This window comes from Mesocricetus auratus, unplaced genomic scaffold, assembly GCF_017639785.1.
Source record: "Mesocricetus auratus isolate SY011 unplaced genomic scaffold, BCM_Maur_2.0 Super-Scaffold_100007, whole genome shotgun sequence".
Taxonomy (NCBI): Eukaryota; Metazoa; Chordata; class Mammalia; order Rodentia; family Cricetidae; genus Mesocricetus; species Mesocricetus auratus.
This window is the reverse complement of record NW_024429191.1, coordinates 62732992-62751664: the sequence shown is the minus strand read 5'-3', so window position 1 is coordinate 62751664 and position 18673 is coordinate 62732992. Positions and strand designations below refer to the sequence as shown.

The following is an 18673-nucleotide window of genomic DNA, read 5'->3' as shown; positions in this document are numbered from 1 at the left end:
TGTGGGAAAAAGTTAGAGAAACATAAACCCCATGGGAAGTGAATCATTTTATGTACACTGCAGGTGCATACAGAAGTTCCTTCCCAAATATTTGAAATTATATGCACATCTGTTTTTTATGAGCCTCAAGATGTAAAAATCACAAGTGACAGCATTTGAGAGTTTCCAAGAGGAGACAAGGTGGTTTAGGAGGAGTCTGCAGACCCTGTAGTATCTCTGGAACCACTAAAGAAGGGTGGTTCTTATGGGAAGATGTGATCTCATGAAACTGGAAGGAAAGATGTCAGAACAGAGAGATGTGGTGGCGACACAGATTAGTGATGGTTATAGGAGCATCGCCACAGTGGACAAATGAGCATGCTGTGGTAGAATAGGGTCTGTTTTCAGCCCACTTGGAGGCACAGGCCAGTATGGTCTGCAGCAGGAAACCACCACTGCAGCCTGTGCTACCACCCTGGTCAGGGAAGGAGAAGTTTGAGCCCTATAGCTATAAGCACAATGGTTGTACTCAATGAACCAGAAGGTTGGCCAGCACCAAGGGCAGAGAGGTGTGTAGCTGCCTGGAGCTCTTTTAGATCCTTCCTGGGAATGCACTGCTCAGCCACAAAATCACCCTGACTCTGGACAACAACAGGGTATCTGAGATGAGTCTCAATAATGGTTCAGTATTTGTGGTGCTTCAGAGACTAGAAACTTTGAACCAGACCAATGACTTGTTGTAATAAGTTTGCATGTAAAGTTGTTTAGGCAGAAAAAAAATATACATACATGCATACATACATTCATACATACATACATACATTGTGTGTGTGTGCGCACGCGTGTGCACACATATATGCACTGTGGATACACTGCATTTTGTAATGCAACTTTGATGAATAAATATGTGATAGAGAAATAGGAAAGATGTCAGAACAGAGCCTGGTAGAGAGTGGTAGTGGAAGCATCAGATGTGGGAGCATGGCTGTGGTGACTGGAGAGCCTGTTGTTGCCAAGTAGGGCAAGATAGTGTGCAGCAACCTGAAGCTTGCACAGGTTCTGTCCCCAGAGTGCTGCCTAGCCACAGAACTGGGTTTGAGCAATGGTGGGATGTCTGAGATGAGAGAACAGTTCATTTTCTGGATTGGGTCTTCTCAAAAGACCTCCATGGTCCATGCTGTGAGCACAGGCCAGGTTTGTGTCTGTGGTTTGTATTGTCACAGGAATCCATGTGGAAGTTCATGATCCATACTCCTGCTGGCTGTTATGGGCAAGGAAGCTTCGTTTGCAGTTGTATCGATGACTACAGACTCATAGTTAAGAATGAGAGACTTTAGCCGGGCAGTGGTGGCGCACGCCTTTAATCCCAGCACTCGGGAGGCAGAGGCAGGTGGATCTCTGTGAGTTCGAGGCCAGGCTGGACCGACAGCCTCCAAAACAGAGAAACCCTGTCTCGTAAAAACCAAAAAAAAAAAAAAAAAAAAAAAGAATGAGAGACTTTGAAGGATTCTTTGACACCCTTAACCCCCACCCCCCAGAAAAGGAAGAACGTCTAGACAAGAAGCCATTGAAGTGAGTTCTTAAAAATTGTGATAAGGAGCTGATCAGCGGTGGCACACACCTGTAATCCCAGCACTCGGGAGCCAGGGGCAGGCGGATCTCTGTGACTTTGTGGCCAGCCTGGTCTACAGAGCAAGTTCTAGGACAGCCTCCAAAGCTACTGAGAAACCCTGTTGGGGAGGGTGTGTGTGTGTGTGTGTGTGTGTGTGTGTGTGTGTGTGTGTATGTGTGTGTGTGTGTGTGTGTGTGTGTGTGTGTGTGTGTGTGTGTGTTAGGGATACTGAAGTGTAGCTCTTCACAGTTGATGGCTTCTGGTGGAGGCTGGGGTTGTAAAGGTTGGTAAGGGCTCAGTTATCTTTAAGAGGATGGCACCTGGGAGTTTGACCATGTTCCAGTAAGTATATGGGCAGTACAAATTGGTGTTTTTGTTTTGTAGGGGAAGGAGAGAGGTGGGAGGTGTGGATCTGGGAGGAATGGGAAGCAAGTGTGATTGAGGCACATTTTGTGAAATTCTCAAATAATCAATAGAAATATTGGAAAAATATCACAAGTGACTTCTTTTAGAGCTAATTGGGTTTATTTATTTATTTTGAGTCAGGATCTCATTTTGACCACCAAACCATCTCTCCAGGCCCACCACGTTGACTTTAAAATGGGTAAAGAATCTGAATAGATGTTTCTCCATGAAGATACAGGGATAGCCAGTGAATACAAGAAGAGGTCCCACATGGCTTGTCATCAGGGACATGCATATTCACACAAGAGTAAGATATGGCTTCTTACTCTTATGGTGTCTGGAAGCAAGTGCTGCATTCATTACCTTACTAAATGACTATGTATGGATAATATTGGAAATAAATTTTCTTTATTTCTTATGAAATTTTGGACCCAATAAACTAGCCAGGGTTGCATTTTCTCCATCAAGAGTGAGGATGCTGATCAGGGTATGTAGAGCACAGAGTTCTTGAAAGCAAACACAGCGTCCACTTGGTACTTGAGAGGCAGCTGCTGCCGATCCTCTGCAGTTGTGCAGCTCCATTTCCCAGCGTTTGTCGGGCCGTGTGCTGCTCTCTTCCAGAAAGGGAAGTGCCTGTTGTGCTGGAGTAACCTTCCATGAGCACTTGCTCCCCAGCGGTCAAGACTGTCCAGGCTCAAGGGGTTAGAGGTGATTAAGAAAACCAGGAATGGTGGTTGTAATCTCTTACGTGACTAGAACAAGGAAGGGGCAGTAAAATGCAGTCATTTCAGTATTTTCTCTTCATTAAAAAATTATTATTAACCTCTCCTCTCACCCATTCTCCAACCTTGCTTCTTACAGAACAATGACTAGGAAGTAGAACCCATTTGCGCTGAGCCCTAGGGCAGCTGTTTACTCAGCAACCACGTTACACAGGTTTACCATGTCGTGTGTCTGTGTAGCACTGGATTTGGATCTTGTATTTAGCTGCCAGAAGTGACTGTGATGAAGTAGGAGAGATAAACTGATAGATTGGCTGCCAGGAAGATGTTGGGAATCAATCAGATAAGCAGGGTAGAGAAATAGCTTGCTGTTTTCTGGTGATAATAAACCAGTGGCCTCTGGTCCCTGCATTTTTAAAGGTAATTGCTGTGGTAATAATGCCCAAAATAAGCAAATGAGAAAATTTCACAGGAGGATTTTTAATTGCGACTGAGATAGCCTTTCCTTTGTGCAGTAAAACTGCTTTTATACATTTTACTTCTTCAGTGTCTACCTATGTGCACAAATGAAAATTAGAAAGCAAACTACTTTCATAGGAATTTATTTCTTCTCCATCCTGGCGCAGGCTTCAGCTATTTAATTTGGTAAGATATCTGTATTACTACTATGCCTTCCCTACAAAATAATTGCTTGTTTTTGTGAAGAACAACTTTTAAAGGCAAACCTATATTGATGAGTGTTTATCAGGAAGTAGTTTATTTTAGATTTCTGTGAGATGTCTGGAAACTTAATTTCTGTTGTCATTTCTCTGCTTGTAGCACTTATATATGAGGGATGACACCAAATTTGATTATTTGCAACTTAAAATTCTTCCCTTTTAATGTTTAAATGCCATCACACCTTTACACTGAGGATTCTAAGGTCCTGTGCAAATTCCTAAGTGTGTGAAAGGTATAGATGGAGATTTTTTATTGGATGCAGTGGAGTACCAGGATTAAGAAGAAAATGGAAGAATAATGTTAGAACCCCCATGGAGTAATCAGAGAGGATAGAGATCCACTCTCTATTATACTTGGAGTGAACACAAATAACTTCTTTTTGGTTCCTCAAAACTTTGGTGGCAGTGTGTATTGTTTGTGTCATGTCTGATTAAGTCAGTTGGTACCACCAGCATGGTAGAGCATGATTATAAGCAAGAGGATGAAGTCCACACTCCTCATTATTGACAGTCAAGACTTTCATTCAGGGAAGGCTTTCTGGTTGCTGGAGTTATAGTTCTGAAGTTAACTTTGCACCATCATTCCTTTGGTTGGAAGCTGATGCATTTCCCTTTCTGTCCACAGCCCTTCCCATCTGGCCTTTTAAAAAGTACCCTTTGTTGATGGCACAGGCAAAACTGGTTATGAAAGTAGTGAAAGGAATGTTGTACATTCTTTGATTCATTTGAAACAAAATGGTAGTACTGTCACGTCTGCTGCGCGGCCTGTGTCCGAGAACGTGCGGAGGGTGTCGGGTATTGAAAACACAGAGACTCGTTCAATGATATAAAGAAAACTTTAAACAGGCTCCAAAAAGGTTCAAGAAAAACTTCCTAAGAAAAGCTCCCACCAGAGAAGCTTCTGCTCCCTCCTCTACCCTGGCTGGTTCTGCTCTGACACCAGAGGTGGATGTGTGTGGGTTTTTGAAGGTGCGGTTAGTCTCTGGACAAGGTCGAGGTCAGGGCGGTTTCCGTGGGAAGGCCTTTCCCAGGAACTTATTGTATCATTTTTAGTAAACAGGTTTTTACTAAACATTGTCTTACAGCTGCCTACTCCCAGGCAGAAGGGGAAGTGGCCAGGAACTTATTGTATCGTTTTTAGTAAACATGTTTTTACTAAACATTGTCTTATAGCTGCCTACTCCCAGGCAGAAGGGGAAGTGGGTCTCTGCTCAAGGTCTGGTGTTCCCACAATTCACCCCTTTTTATTTTCAAATGAGGCACTCCTGGCTTAGGTCAAGTAGGGTCACCCTCCCTTTCCCGTCTTTGGGGGACCTTGAACCCCTGTTTTAGGTGGGAGGGGTCTTCCCCACAGGTTGCCCGTCATCGGAGATACCCCAACCTTAAATCATCTGTAACCAACCTTCATGGCTATCGGGATTGCCATGGGCTAAGCTAAGCAATACTTGGTTACGGATCTCTTGTCTCTGGAACAAGGCACGTTTGAGCTTGGCATAAAGCCAGAATGCCTACCGCCACTGCCACCATTTCCAGGACCCCCATTGACATAGCGCCTCTCCATCACCATACCCATCACCAGATCTGGGCCATAACATTCTACCAGCCTTCATCTGTTACAAGGGTAACCCGCATGTGATTTACATTTACAATTTGATAAAGTTTCCAATCGTTTCAAGATCTGCTCAGGAAAGCATTTAGAAAGTGCACTTGCACAGATACATTGGGCACAATCATTGATGTTACACATGTAGCATTACGAAAAATATGAACAATAGTTGTCGCATTAGGACAAGTTGCATTTCTCCAGAAAAATACACTGGCCTAGTCGTGATTCCAGAAACAGGAACCACCAAGTCTGATATTTTAAGTGACCATGTCCTGTTCAAATACTGAAAAGAAGCTTTTGCCACTCATAGTCCATACCAATGTCCAAATGCTTTAACTGGGTCCTTTTTTCTCTGTTGGCTTCACGATGAAAATTCATGGGTCCGGAAAGTTGATGTAGCAGGTCTGTTGAGAAACTGGAAATCTCGAACTGACTGTTTTCTTTCTTTCTTGGGCTCTAGATTTGATGACATCAAGGATCAGGAACACTGATTTAGGAGATCTCACTCAAACTGGCTTAGGTAGGCTCCCATGGTCTCAGGTCCAGTTTTTCTCTGCTCCATGCATCTCACTAAATGGTCTGACAGTTGCCGAAGCTTTATTCTTTTCCTGCAAGAAAACACAAACATGCCCTCGACCCCAAATTAGGGTCTTCTCCACTGTCTAGTGTATGGATGTCTCCATTTGACCTGAGCAATGGTTGCTCAAGTTCCATCATGCCAGAATCTGTCTGAAGCTCACTGGCATTCACATTATAAAATTTTTAAATGAGGAGTGTATTATTTGATGAGTCATGTGGGGACTGGGGGCATTATTCCCCCTTTTTTATTTTCTAAAAAAAGTTTTCTTTTTTGAACTGTTGAAGCTGGACCATAACAGTAGAAGGATTTGTCTACCCTCCTTGGTTAACTATCTAGGTAAATTGGGCTTACTAAATAACTTTTGAAAATTATTTGAAGTCTGTGAGCAGTCTTTCCCAATCTAACCTGTAGAACTCTCACTAGCTGACAAGGCCTCACTTGTATCTTAAATTTTTCTGTTAAAACATTAACAGACTGGCTGGATGTTCCTTTTGGCTATATTTAACGCAATCTAGGTAGCTTCTTAATTATTTTTGAAGGGATTTAAGTATCCTTTTAATCATATAATCAGTTCACACTCACGCATTCACAATCACATTTCATACATACCGGTGTGGCCACACCATACATTCAGAACATACATGCATCTTTTAGTCATCCTTTTTCCCTAGGTCATGATTAGTCTGTTGCAATGAAGTTTCCTTAATTGAAATCTATGTAAAAGAACAACTCCAGCCAATCCTTGAACTAAAAAGGTTAAAAAGTCCTATATGTTTTTATCATTCCTCCATTTGAGCTACAGTCATGGGGTACAGCCGTACCTACTCCTTGTAACTCTGTAGATGCAAGGTAGAGAGGCCAGGCTTTTGGCCAAAAGTTTTTAGAGATGACTCACAAAATAGAACTTAAATGTAAACAAAATTTTCCATTCCATATACCTTTGTCTTTGTCTTTTTTTTTTTTTTTTTTACTTAATACCAGTACCTCTTTACTGTTACCAAAAAAAAAATTTTTTTTTTTTGAGTCAGGGTTTCTCTGTATTGTTTGGAGGCTGTCCTGGAACTTGCATAAAGGTGTGTTGGGATTAAAAGCGTATGCCGCTGGGAATCTCTTGGATTCCCCTACTTCCTGACCCTGGTATCAGGCTTAGGAGGGGGAAACTCAGAATGTCTAGTTTCTGACTTTTTAATCTCATTGGCAGCAGCCGCTTCCAATGTATTATTGGTGTTATAAAATGGATGAACAGGGAGCTGGAATGACTAACTGGCATCAACATGGGGGGGGAATCCTCACCAACGCCCATATTTCCCTTACCTGAGTGTTCAGCAATGGTTGGATCTTTATCACGGTGAGCATTCCTAGTATCCAGAGTAGTATCTCGGTGGAACCTCCAATTGTCACGTCTGCTGCGCGGCCTGTGTCCGAGAACGTGCGGAGGGTGTCGGGTATTGAAAACACAGAGACTCGTTCAATGATATAAAGAAAACTTTAAACAGGCTCCAAAAAGGTTCAAGAAAAACTTCCTAAGAAAAGCTCCCACCAGAGAAGCTTCTGCTCCCTCCTCTACCCTGGCTGGTTCTGCTCTGACACCAGAGGTGGATGTGTGTGGGTTTTTGAAGGTGCGGTTAGTCTCTGGACAAGGTCGAGGTCAGGGCGGTTTCCGTGGGAAGGCCTTTCCCAGGAACTTATTGTATCATTTTTAGTAAACAGGTTTTTACTAAACATTGTCTTACAGCTGCCTACTCCCAGGCAGAAGGGGAAGTGGCCAGGAACTTATTGTATCGTTTTTAGTAAACATGTTTTTACTAAACATTGTCTTATAGCTGCCTACTCCCAGGCAGAAGGGGAAGTGGGTCTCTGCTCAAGGTCTGGTGTTCCCACATAGTACCATAAAGTCATCCAAATGGACATCTGTTCTCAGCTATTGCAGTAGTTATCTTTGAAAACTAAATGTAAAAGGGCTAATGAAAATTCTCCCTTATTGGTTGTAGCTTAAGAGTGGTCACTATGCCTTTCAGAATTTCTTCTGTGCCTTTTTAAGCCAGTTGCTGCTGAGAGATGATAATAACTCAATTGCTATCCTTTTTCCTTAGCTCCTTCGAGAACTCATAGAGAGGAAGACCAGCTCCTTGGATCCAAATGATCAGGTTGCCATGGGAAGGTAACTTAAATATGGTTTTCTGTTCATTCAAGCTGCCTGTGTAGTAGTTTATCCCACTGAGCACTCTTAATTCTTCCACCAAGGCAGTGACTGGTCCAATAATTATCAGTCTTTCTTATGCTCTTTATCCTTAGTGTGGGTTGTGTTTATATCCATAGCGACTGTTGACCAGTGTATAAAGGCTTCTATTTAAACCTGTGCTCTCAGCTGTCAGAATGGGTAGTGTGTGCAACAGGTTCCTGGCTCAGTTGAATCTGCTTTGTTAATTTGTCCTGTTGTAGACCACCACCCCTTCAGTAGCAGCTTCAGCTCAATTGGAAATGGAATGTGGCAGCATTACCAGATGTCAGTGTAGAATGTAAAGTAGTGAAGGAAGACTCTTGTTCCTATGCTTTATCCTGTGGTTTGAAAATAAGAAGGGCATTTAGAGTGCTGCCTAATGAGTGGTGTGCATTTAAATAACCATGAGCCATAATTCGCAAAAGCGTGAAAAGAAACAAAAGCTGCGAATATCAGAATGAGATTCTGGGCAGAGCAGCATTTTGAGTAGGCAATAAAAAATTAGCTTTGATGGAGTAATTTTGAATCGAATTTTATTTGAATTTTGAGACAGCATATTGTCGATACTTTCTGTATCTTTGGGATGTTGTAGGGGCATATACCATATAGTTAATGTGATAGAGCAAATTGTATTTAAGTGGTGATTATATTGTACATTTATCTAACTTTACAATAAAATAGATTATGGTAATTAAGATTATATTAAGATTACAGTAATTGGATTTCCCTAGATTTCCCCCCTCCTCCCTCGTGTTGTTTTCCTTGTATAAGTCAGGTAAGATGACTAGCTGTTACTGCAATTTCCCTTTTGCATTTGTTCACAGGTACAATTTGTGGACATTTTTCTAGCTTGCTTTCAAATCCCTTATTTGAAAAATTAAGTTCCCAGGAGACACTTAAGATGGCCACAAATGTGTGAATCCTGTGTAGACCTTGATCCACATAAAACAGCTATGAAAAAGAGACAATATAGGGCGCTTGAGACTGATGAGTATTTGAGAGTAAATATTATGTATTGTTTAAGGTTCCTTGGATTTTTTTTAAGGTGTAATAATGATACTAAAATTATATTGAGGCTAGGTGGTGGCACATACCTTTAATCCCAGCACCCAGGAGACAGAGGCAGGAAAATCTTTGTGAGTGTGAGGTCAACCTAGTCTGCCTGTCTTAAAAAGTAAAAATAAAAGAGATTATATTGAGGAAGGGGAAGAAGAGTCTTTACTTTTTATTAACACAAGCTTAAGTATTCTAGATAGAATATAAATATTGCTATATACAGAGAGAATACAAATTAAACAACTATAAGGCTAGTGGATAATTATTAAAAATTAGAAGGTAGGGACTGGCCAAGTGGATTAGCAGTTAAGAACACTTGTAGTTCTCGCTTATGCCAGGGTTGGGTTCCTAGCAGCCACATGGTATCTCACATCCAACTGTAACTGCAGTTCCAGTGATCGGACAGCCTTTTCTCACCTCCATGAGCACTGGACACACAGGTGGTCCACATACATACATGCAAGCAAAACACTAATATACATAAAATAAATCTTAAAAAAAAAACAACTAGGAGAACTGGTAAAATGACTCAGTAGGTAAAGGCACTTGCTGCCAAGTCTGATGATCTGAGTTGCTACTCTTGCAGATGACCCAGGTTTGGTTCTCAGAATCCACAAGGTGAAAGGAAACTCCCATAAGTTGTCCTCTGACCTCTGTACATGTGTTGTAGTATGTGTGAGCATGCATAAATGAGTACACACCCACCCAGATAAATAAATAAGTGTACATTTTTTTAATTAGAAAGGAGAAGTAAAAATGTTGAATTTTAGAAAAGGGAAGATAAGAGTCAGAGAATTAAGGCAAGCATGGTGGTGGTGTCTTTAACCTCAGCACTTGGGAGGAAGAAGTAAATTCAAGGAGAACCAGGGCTACATAGAGAGGCTCGGTCTCAAGAAACCATAAGAGAGGGGAGAGTGATGAGAATATAAATAAAAATGAATTGATGCTTTCAGACCAACCAGCACTTGCAGTATTGAGCCAAGTGGCTTACGCTCTGTGGGCTTTTCTGCAGACCGGCAGATTGAGTGCTTGTCACAGCAACTCCACATACTGAGGAGCATTGTTAACCAGATTTGCTGTAGAATTTCCCAGCTGCCATTTGTTTTTTTTACCATTGCACAAATCCTCTCCAATTGATTAGTCACTTTGGCCTAAGACTATCTTGAGGAATTTGATGTAGGTTGGTGATTTCTTTCTGCAGGGTTGTTAGTGAGAAAAATTCCAATTTGTCAATATCCATAACTGTTTCTGTGGGTGATGATGCATAACATGGCTTGTGAATTTCCCAGGCAGTGGCTTGCAATCCAGAAATTACGAAGCAAGATCCGAAAGAAGGTAGATAGAAAAGCCAGTAAAGGAAGGAAGCTTCGGTAAGTTTGTGGGAAGCAAATGAACAAGGTGTGTCTGTTGTTTCTCTTTTATTTTGATTGTCCTGTCTTTCTTTCTCCTGACTATTTTAGTCTTGATTTTGTTGTTTTTTTTTTTAGACCTTGAAAGAAAAGCGCTCTTGCCTGAGCCTCTTGAGTGTTAATATTCTGGCATTTGCTGCCACACCCATTGCTCACAATTCTGTATTTATGAATGATAAACATAACAAAATGATGTGCAGGTGTTTTTATGACCCTATTTTCTTTCTCTAAAAGGGAAATACAATTTATTGAATGTTTGTTCTATTGTTGTCAATGGGTATATAAAAATCAGTTAATGTTTCCCTGAAAGAAATAACTAAGGAAGATGATTATTTTAGCTTTAAAAAGACAAAAGTGAAAGACTTCAAAAATGTTAACCATGTACTTCCTTGAGACGAAGTTTATAATTTTTATGGGAAAAAAATAAGTATTTTTGACATATGAAAGTCTAAAGGAAGGTACAGACAGGGCTGGAGAGATGGTTCAGTGGTTAAGAAAGAGCACACACTCCTCTTGCACAAGACAAGTTTGATTCCCAGCACCTGTATCTGACAGCTCCAGGGGATCTGATGCCCCTCTGAGCTCACATAGATGTACACATGTACACATACATAAATAATAATAGAAATATGTTTTAAAAAAAGAAAGATATGGATACAAGACAGCAAGAGAGTAGAAACTGACATTGCTTGACTTTTAGATTTATAGCCTAGGGCAAGAGTAGAGTAATATCATCTGACAAAACATCAGCTATTAGTTCAGGTGCATGACAAAAAAAACCATATATTTAGTCTTATATATATGTGCACATATCTACACACACACACACATACATACATACATATATATGTGTATATATATAATTTTAGACAAATAACTAATCCTACATCACTAGAGAGCCTCTCTTATTAGATTTCCTTTACATAAATATGGATCTGTCTCACTTTTCAATGTCTTCATATGATGCATGCCTTTAACCTCAGCACTTAGGAAGTGCAGTCAAGAGTATTGTAAGTTGGAAGCCAGCCTGGGCTACTAGCAAAACCCTGTTGAGATGAGGAAGAAAACAAACTTCACAAAAGCAGATTTCATAATCACTTTACCTTGTTTGGGATTTAACAAGATTCACCAGGAAATGTTGCTTCAGGAGGTGCCACTTTGCTTACATTTCAGCCTAAATTGTTAGAATTTTCCCACTTTTTTGAAATATGCTGCTTTTGTGCTTCTCTGAGCGCTGTTGTTAGACCAGGCTGGCCTCAAACTCAGATCCTCCTGATGATAGGTCTAATTTTTTTAGAGGCATTTTTAATTGAGAAGGATGTAGATATTTATTATTGGTAGTTTAGAAGCAATTTGACTTCTATTAAGTGGTATAGTTACTTCATTTTACTTGGAAATTTCAAAGGACTGCACACAAAATATCTTTTATATATTGGCAGGAAGTACAGGTGTTTCGGCAGCTTAAATTTCATGACATCTCAAGCTAAAAATTGACCTCCAAATTGTTCAGAACTTAGCTGTGCTTCTTCAGAACTTAGCTGTGAAAGGCCCAGCAGAGTTCCTGTGGAGATGATGGGGTTGTAGGAGTCTTTCCTGGCTTGGTGAAACAGTACCAGTGAGTGACAGTGTTGGCATTGCCTGTTCTCTTGCCAGTCTTCTTGCTAGTAGGTGACTTGATGGCACTGAAAACTAAGGTGCACACAGAGGAAGACACTAAGATAGTTGGGTCCTCATCGACTTTTATCTGGAATGTTGTTTCAAGATTTATGCATGCTCAAAGGCACAAGTGTATCTTTTTCCCCCCACCTATTTATCTGTGATCTAAATGTGTCTGTCTATGTTGAACTGTTGTTTTCACTATTCTATTACCAGACGGTGAAACAGAGAATAGAGTTGAAGTGCCTGTGAACTTCCCCAACTCCACTCTGGAACCCACGTCCATGGGATCAGTCATGGAGTTCAACTGGTAGAATGTTTTCTTTGCTGAGATAATGATTACTAATGTTGCTGTCTGTTTTCTTTCTTTCTTTAGGTTTCATGTCCTCAGCAAGCTCCTGAGTTTCATGGCACCTATTGACCACACTGCAATGAATGATGATGCCAGGTGAGCAGTAGATTACTTGTATGTCTCAAGTGGCTTCATGAGAGCCCGGTATTGACCAGTTCTACAGACTATTGTCCTCTTTTTTTAATCAGTCGTTGGCACTGGGACGAGGTCTTTGCCCTGTGTTTACTACCATGATTACTATAAAGTCAAATCAAAATTTCCACAGATATCAACATTGCCACTTAGTGATTTGTTTTGTTTTGTTTTGTCTCAGCATTAGTCCACCTGCCTGAGTCATCTGAGCTCCTCCATACCACAGTCAGTGCTCTGTATGTGCTGTGTGCATATGCTCTCTGTGCAGCACTCAGTGAGGGCGAGTGTAGCTTCTGTTGTGTTTGTGAAAGCTGCTGTTGGAGATTACAGATTCTTCTTATAAAAGAAGTATGTGTTCACAAAGCTGAAATGATAGGATATATAGAGGGGAAGTATGGGGCTCATTGTTTTCCAGAGATAGCACTTCATTATTGTTTGTTTTAAGACAGGGTCTCACTATGTAGCCCAGGCTGACTAGAACTCATAGAGATCTGCCTGCTTTTAATCCCAAGTGCTGGGTTTAAAGATATGTGCTATAATGCCTTGCTTTATTTGATTACTTTTTTGTTTTGTTTTTAATTTATTTTGATTTGTTGAGATTCTTAGCTCAAGCTGGATAGGAACTCTGTTGTCCATACTGGCTTTAAACTCAAGACAAACTTGTCCTAATCCCTTATTCTACCAAGTGAGGGGATTACAGGTGTTTACAATCACATAGCCACTTTTTTTTTTTTTAAAGAATAATTTCTTCTGCTGTGACATGCATCTTTCCCCCTTCATTTGGAAGGCAGAGCCAATTGTGTCTCTGTGAGTTCAAGAATAGCCTGGTCTATATAACAAGTTTTAGACCAGTCAGGGCTGCATAGTGAGTTCCCATTGAAGAAGGGAGTAGAAAAGGGGAATGAATTATCTCTTCTCTATTTAATAATTTGCATTCCACTCTAATGAAGAGATTCCCCTTCCTTGTACTTATACCATTGAGGGATTCATTTATAGCAGCATGGACTCCTGCTTTCCTATCTTACTCAATGAATGAATAGTTTATCATGATATTAAAATTATATAGATTGGTGGAAGCTCCTTCAAACTGGCTTGTATCCTTTTGGTGTGACCCCAACATTCTTTATTTCCTTATTCTTTGGCACGTGATACTTAAAGCTTGTCCTTTTTGTTTGGTGGTTTGTTTTTAGATAGTGTCTCACTATATATCCCTCTCTGGCCTCCACCATCCTGGGCCTTTCAAAGCTTATCTAATACCTTCCTTGTGCTTGCTCTAAATTGTTTTTTCTTTTTAGTTTGTTTGTTTGGCTTTGGTTTTTGGTTTTGTTGTTGCTGTTTTGTTTCTGAGACAGGGTTTTTCTGTGTAACCTTGCTGTCCTGGAACTAACTCTGTAAAACAGGCTGGTCTTGAATTCACAGAGATCTACTGGCCTGTGAGCATTTTTATGTTGTTAAAAACCTTTCAAAATTCAAGTAACTGTAATATTTTTATATTATTTAACTGTTCACTGACTAGTAGATACATTATTTTATCACAGATAATGCTGCGGTAATCTTTTTAGTGTAAACATTTGTCAAATGAAGTCACTGGTCAACTATAGGTTGGCATGGCTTTGCCAGGTGCCTCTCAAGTCATGTGTAGTCTTTTGACTTGCTACCAAACCTCATCAGATCACTTTGCCTCTTGCCTGAAAATAGTAGATCTATAGGTGTAGGCAAACACAGTTGGCTGTTTATCCTTTGGTTTGTATAAATACAAGGCAGCTTGTAAATAATCCTATGTACATTTGTGTCTGTTTTGTGACCACATTTTTCTCAAGTGCTTTGGGAGTGGCTGCCTAGCTAAGTCATTTTTTGTGGTTTTGGATCTAGTCATTTGAAAGTTCCTAAGTGAAAACTGAGTGTTGTTATTCACACTTGTAATCCCAGCTCCTGAGAGGTGGTGGTGAAAGGATCAACAATTCAGGGGGATGGGATAACCAGTGATGAGATGGATGGCTTAGTGGTTGGAAGCATGTACTGCTCTTCCAGAAGATCTGAGTTAAATTCCCAGCAACTTCGTCAGATGGATGGCAATTGCCTGAACTTCCCCCTCAAAGGGCATCCAATTCTTCCAGCCCCCTCAGGCATCTGCACTCACATGCCCATACCTACACACAACACACACACATACACATAATTTTTTAATATGAAGGTAAATCTTTGGACTAGATGGCTCAGTGCTTTAGAGGTCCCGGTTAGATTCCCACACATGACTTAAAACTTTTCCAGGGGATTTGACACCCTCTTGTTGCCTCTGTGGACACAGATACGTATGTGATACACATATATATATGCAGGCAAAACACTTGTTAAGCCGGGTGGTGATGGCACACGTCTTTAATCCCAGCACTCGGGAGGCAGAGACAGGAGAATCTTTGTGATTTCGAGACCAGCCTGGTCTACAAGGGCTAGTTCCAGGACAGCCTCCAAAGTCACAGAGAAACCCTGTCTCCGAAAACAAAAAACAAAACACAAGTAAATTGGGCTGGAGGGATGATGGCTCAGAGGTTAAGAGCACTGGATGCTGTTCCAGAGGTCCTGAGTTCGATTCCCAGCAACCACATGGTGGTTCACTACCATCTGTAATGAGATCTGGTGCCCTTTTCTGGCCTGCAGGCACACATGCAGGCAGAACACTGTATACATAATAAATAAATAAATCTTATTTTAAAACATGGATGGATTGCAACCATTCCAAATTGTCAATAACCCTACATGCACAATAAATAAATACAGAGAGAAAGAAAGAAGGAAAGAAAGATTTAGAAAGGAGCCAGGCAGTGGTGGTGCATGCCTTTAATCCCAGCACTTGGGAGGCAGAGGCAGGCAGATCTCTGTGAGTTTGAGGCCAGCCTGGTCCACAAAGTGAGTTTCTGGACAGCCAGAGAAGCCCTGTTTCAAAAACAACCAAAAAAAAAAAAAAAAAAAAAAAAAAAAAAAAAAGAGGGCTAGAGAGATGGCTCAGCAGTTAAGAACACATACTACTCTTGCAGAGAACTGAAGTTCAGTTTTCAGCACCTACATCAGGTGGCTCACAACCATCTGTAATGCTAACTCTAGCTCTAGTGGTTCTGATGCCTCTGACCTCTAAAAGCATCTGCACTCAGGTGCATGCACGCACACGCACGCACTTAAAAAAGTAAAATAACAAATCTTAAAAAAACAAAAAACAATTCAAGGCCATTCTCAACTACATAGTGAGTTGGAGGCCAGCCTGAGTTACATGGAGACCATGTCTCAAAAGTTGCAAAGTAAATTGTGTATTTGTTGACCTGTCTGAATAATACAGAAATTAAGAAAGCTAGGTGTTATTTTGGAATCAGGCTTCCTGTGAGTAGCTTGAACTTAAAAGTATCCTGCTTCTACCTCCTAAATACCAGCATTACAATGATGTCCCACTGTGCCAGCTTGGGGTTATATCATTAGCTCAGGCAGTAAATGAATAAATAGTAATGAATTATTTTGAATATATTACTATGAAACCATTTAGAGTCCAGTTTTCCACTTCTTAGGAGCTCCCTTTTCTCCCCCTCCTCCCTCCCGACTACCTTCCTCCTTTCTTCCTTTTCTTTTGCTTTCTTTCCAAGTTCTTACGCATCACACACTAACTTCAAACTTGATATATGGCAGAGAATGACCTAGAACTTCAGATCCTCCTGCCTCCACTTAACTGAGTGCTGGAATTACAGGTGTGTACCACCATGCATTTTTTGTTCAGTGCTGGAGATTGAACCCAGGGTTTCATTCATGCTAGGCAAGTACCATACCAACTGAGCTGAATTCCTTCCTTCCTTCCTTCCTTCTTTCCTTCCTTCCTTCCTTCCTTCCTTCCTTCCTTCCTTCCTTCTTTCTTAAAGATTTATTTATTTATTATGTGCATACTGTTCTGCCTACATATATGCCTGCATGCCAGAAGAGGGCATCAGGTCTCATTATAGATGGCTGAGAGCCACCATGTGGTTGCTGGGAATTAAACTCAGGACCTTGAGCATCCAGTGCTCTTAACCTCTGAGCTGAATTTCTAGCCCTGGATTTTTCTTTTATTATCTAGTACTTCAGAGGTTCTTTATTTTTCAGAACCTTTTCTATACTTATCATTTTTGATGATGTATTACATGATACACTTACAAATTATTTGAAAAGTCAAGGCATGGTGGTACTTACCCATTATCCTAGCTCTTAGGAAGTTGAACCAGAAAGATCAAGAATTTAAGGCCAGTCTGTCCCTTACAGCGAGACCCTCATCTTAAACTAAAACAAACAAATAAGTGTTTGAGAGCAAGTGCTACCATTAAGAATCATTTGATATTGGATTCCTAAGAAGCATAGGAAGTGATTGCAGAGCAAATCAGTCTGGGTTCTTACCACAATCAGTAATGCTAGAGCTGACATCTGCTTGAGACAGGAAGAGGAGGAAAGAATGGTGCCAGCCATATCTCTGAGCTCTTGTTTTGAGTAAAAGTGTCCCCAGAATCTGTTGCTGCAATCTTCCCTTGTATTCCCTTAACCAGGTCTGTGATGCATTGCTACTTCAGATAGAACAGCAAAGGAGAAGGGTTAGGATCATGTTGCTTGGGCAGCAGGCCTGTAACATTCTCTATTTATAGGAGAATAAAGATGTTTTGTTGTTTTTGTTAGATTATGGTTACTAGCATCCTTCTCCAGTCAGTTAGCTTTGTGGTAAGGAAGCTGACAATGGTCTTATGGCTGGAGAACTGAACATTTATATTTTGCTGTTGTTTTGGATAATGGAGACTCAACTTGTTACCTTTTTAACGCAAAATAGATTTATAATAGAAGTGTTTTGTAGACTACCTTTCCCACTATTATGTTATACAACTCTACTTCTTTCTCAACAATTGCTTATAATTTCATCAAAAGTTTTATTTAACCAGTTCCCTATGAATGGTTGTCTATTTTTCAACATTATAGGCAATATTGCAATAGAGATCCTAGAACAAAAGCTCCTTACACCCACACTTAAACATTAACTGATAAACATCCAAAAGGATTTGCTAGTCTCACATTCAATGAAAGTTCACTTCTCACACCATCATTGCAGGTTACCAACCCTTTTAATGTTTTCAGCAAAAGGAAAAACTGATACCTCTTTATCTTAATTTGCATTTCTTTACATTTTTACTGTATAATTTTCAGCCCTTCATGCTGACACATGCTCCCCATGATTACTGGGATATGAGGAAGTTGCAGATACTCTAGTCACAGCAGAGCACTGTCTGACTTGTTCTAGTTTGTCATTTGCCAATGGACCTTGTTTCTGATGTCTTTCTCAGCAGGACCCATGTGCTCAGGTTTATTAACATTTCCCCTTAGGATTTCTGGTCCCTGAACCATGCTTATAAAGTCCTTCTCTAACTCAAAATCATTAGAAAAAAGAACAACAACAACAACAAACAGCAAGCAAGCAGCCAAACAAGAAAAGTTATTGTTTAAATCTCTGTTCTTTCATACTCTGGCAAGACTGATTTTATTTGTAAGTTAGCAAAACCTAAACTGTTCACTTGAGGAAAGGTAGTGTGAGGAGACAGTGGCATTCAAACAAGACCCAAGGCAGAATGCTACTGGATGAATGCACAGTCCAGTGGTCCCTCAGTACATATGGCAGACTGGCTTCAGGACGCCTACCCTTCCCGTAAGACACCAGAACCCACCACTGCAATGACAACTGTCTCCCTAAGCATCCATGGGGAAGGCACCAATACAGAGGCTTCAGTTCTGTGTAAACAGTGTAGCATTTGCATAAACTTCTGCCAACCATTGGACTCAAGCATCTCTACTCAAAATGCTCAGAACTGGAAGATTCCGTTTTCCAGGTTTTTGGATATTTGCATAGACTTTACCAATTGCCTCCCAAATAAGAAAATCTGAAATTGAAAAGGTGGTGCAATGTTCAGCTATTTGAGCAGCATGTTGGTACTCAAAGTTTCAGATTTCAGGGGCTAGGATGCATCTAATGGTACAGCCCTTGCGTAGCATTCCTAAAAGTTCCATTCATAGCACTTTGAAAACAGAACAAAGCACAAGTTTAAAACTTTCATATTGAGCTGGGCCTTGGTGGTACACACCTTTAATTCCAGCACTTGGGAGGCAGAGACAAGTAGATCTCTGTGAGTTCGAGGTCAGCCTGGTCTACAGAGAGAGTTTCAGGACAGGCTCCAAAG

The 18673-nt window shown here is 40.7% G+C and overlaps 1 protein-coding gene across 1 annotated transcript in view; it reads left to right on the top strand.

Annotated features, from left to right (window-relative positions):
• The window catches only part of Aatf (apoptosis antagonizing transcription factor), a 99924-nt gene that overhangs the window by 63027 nt on the left and 18224 nt on the right, over positions 1-18673 (top strand). The window contains exons 9-11 of the mRNA XM_040749372.1: positions 7717-7784; positions 10190-10270; positions 12342-12413. Of these exons, the coding sequence (XP_040605306.1) occupies positions 7717-7784; positions 10190-10270; positions 12342-12413 (221 nt within the window). The remainder of the gene's footprint in view (positions 1-7716; positions 7785-10189; positions 10271-12341; positions 12414-18673) is intronic.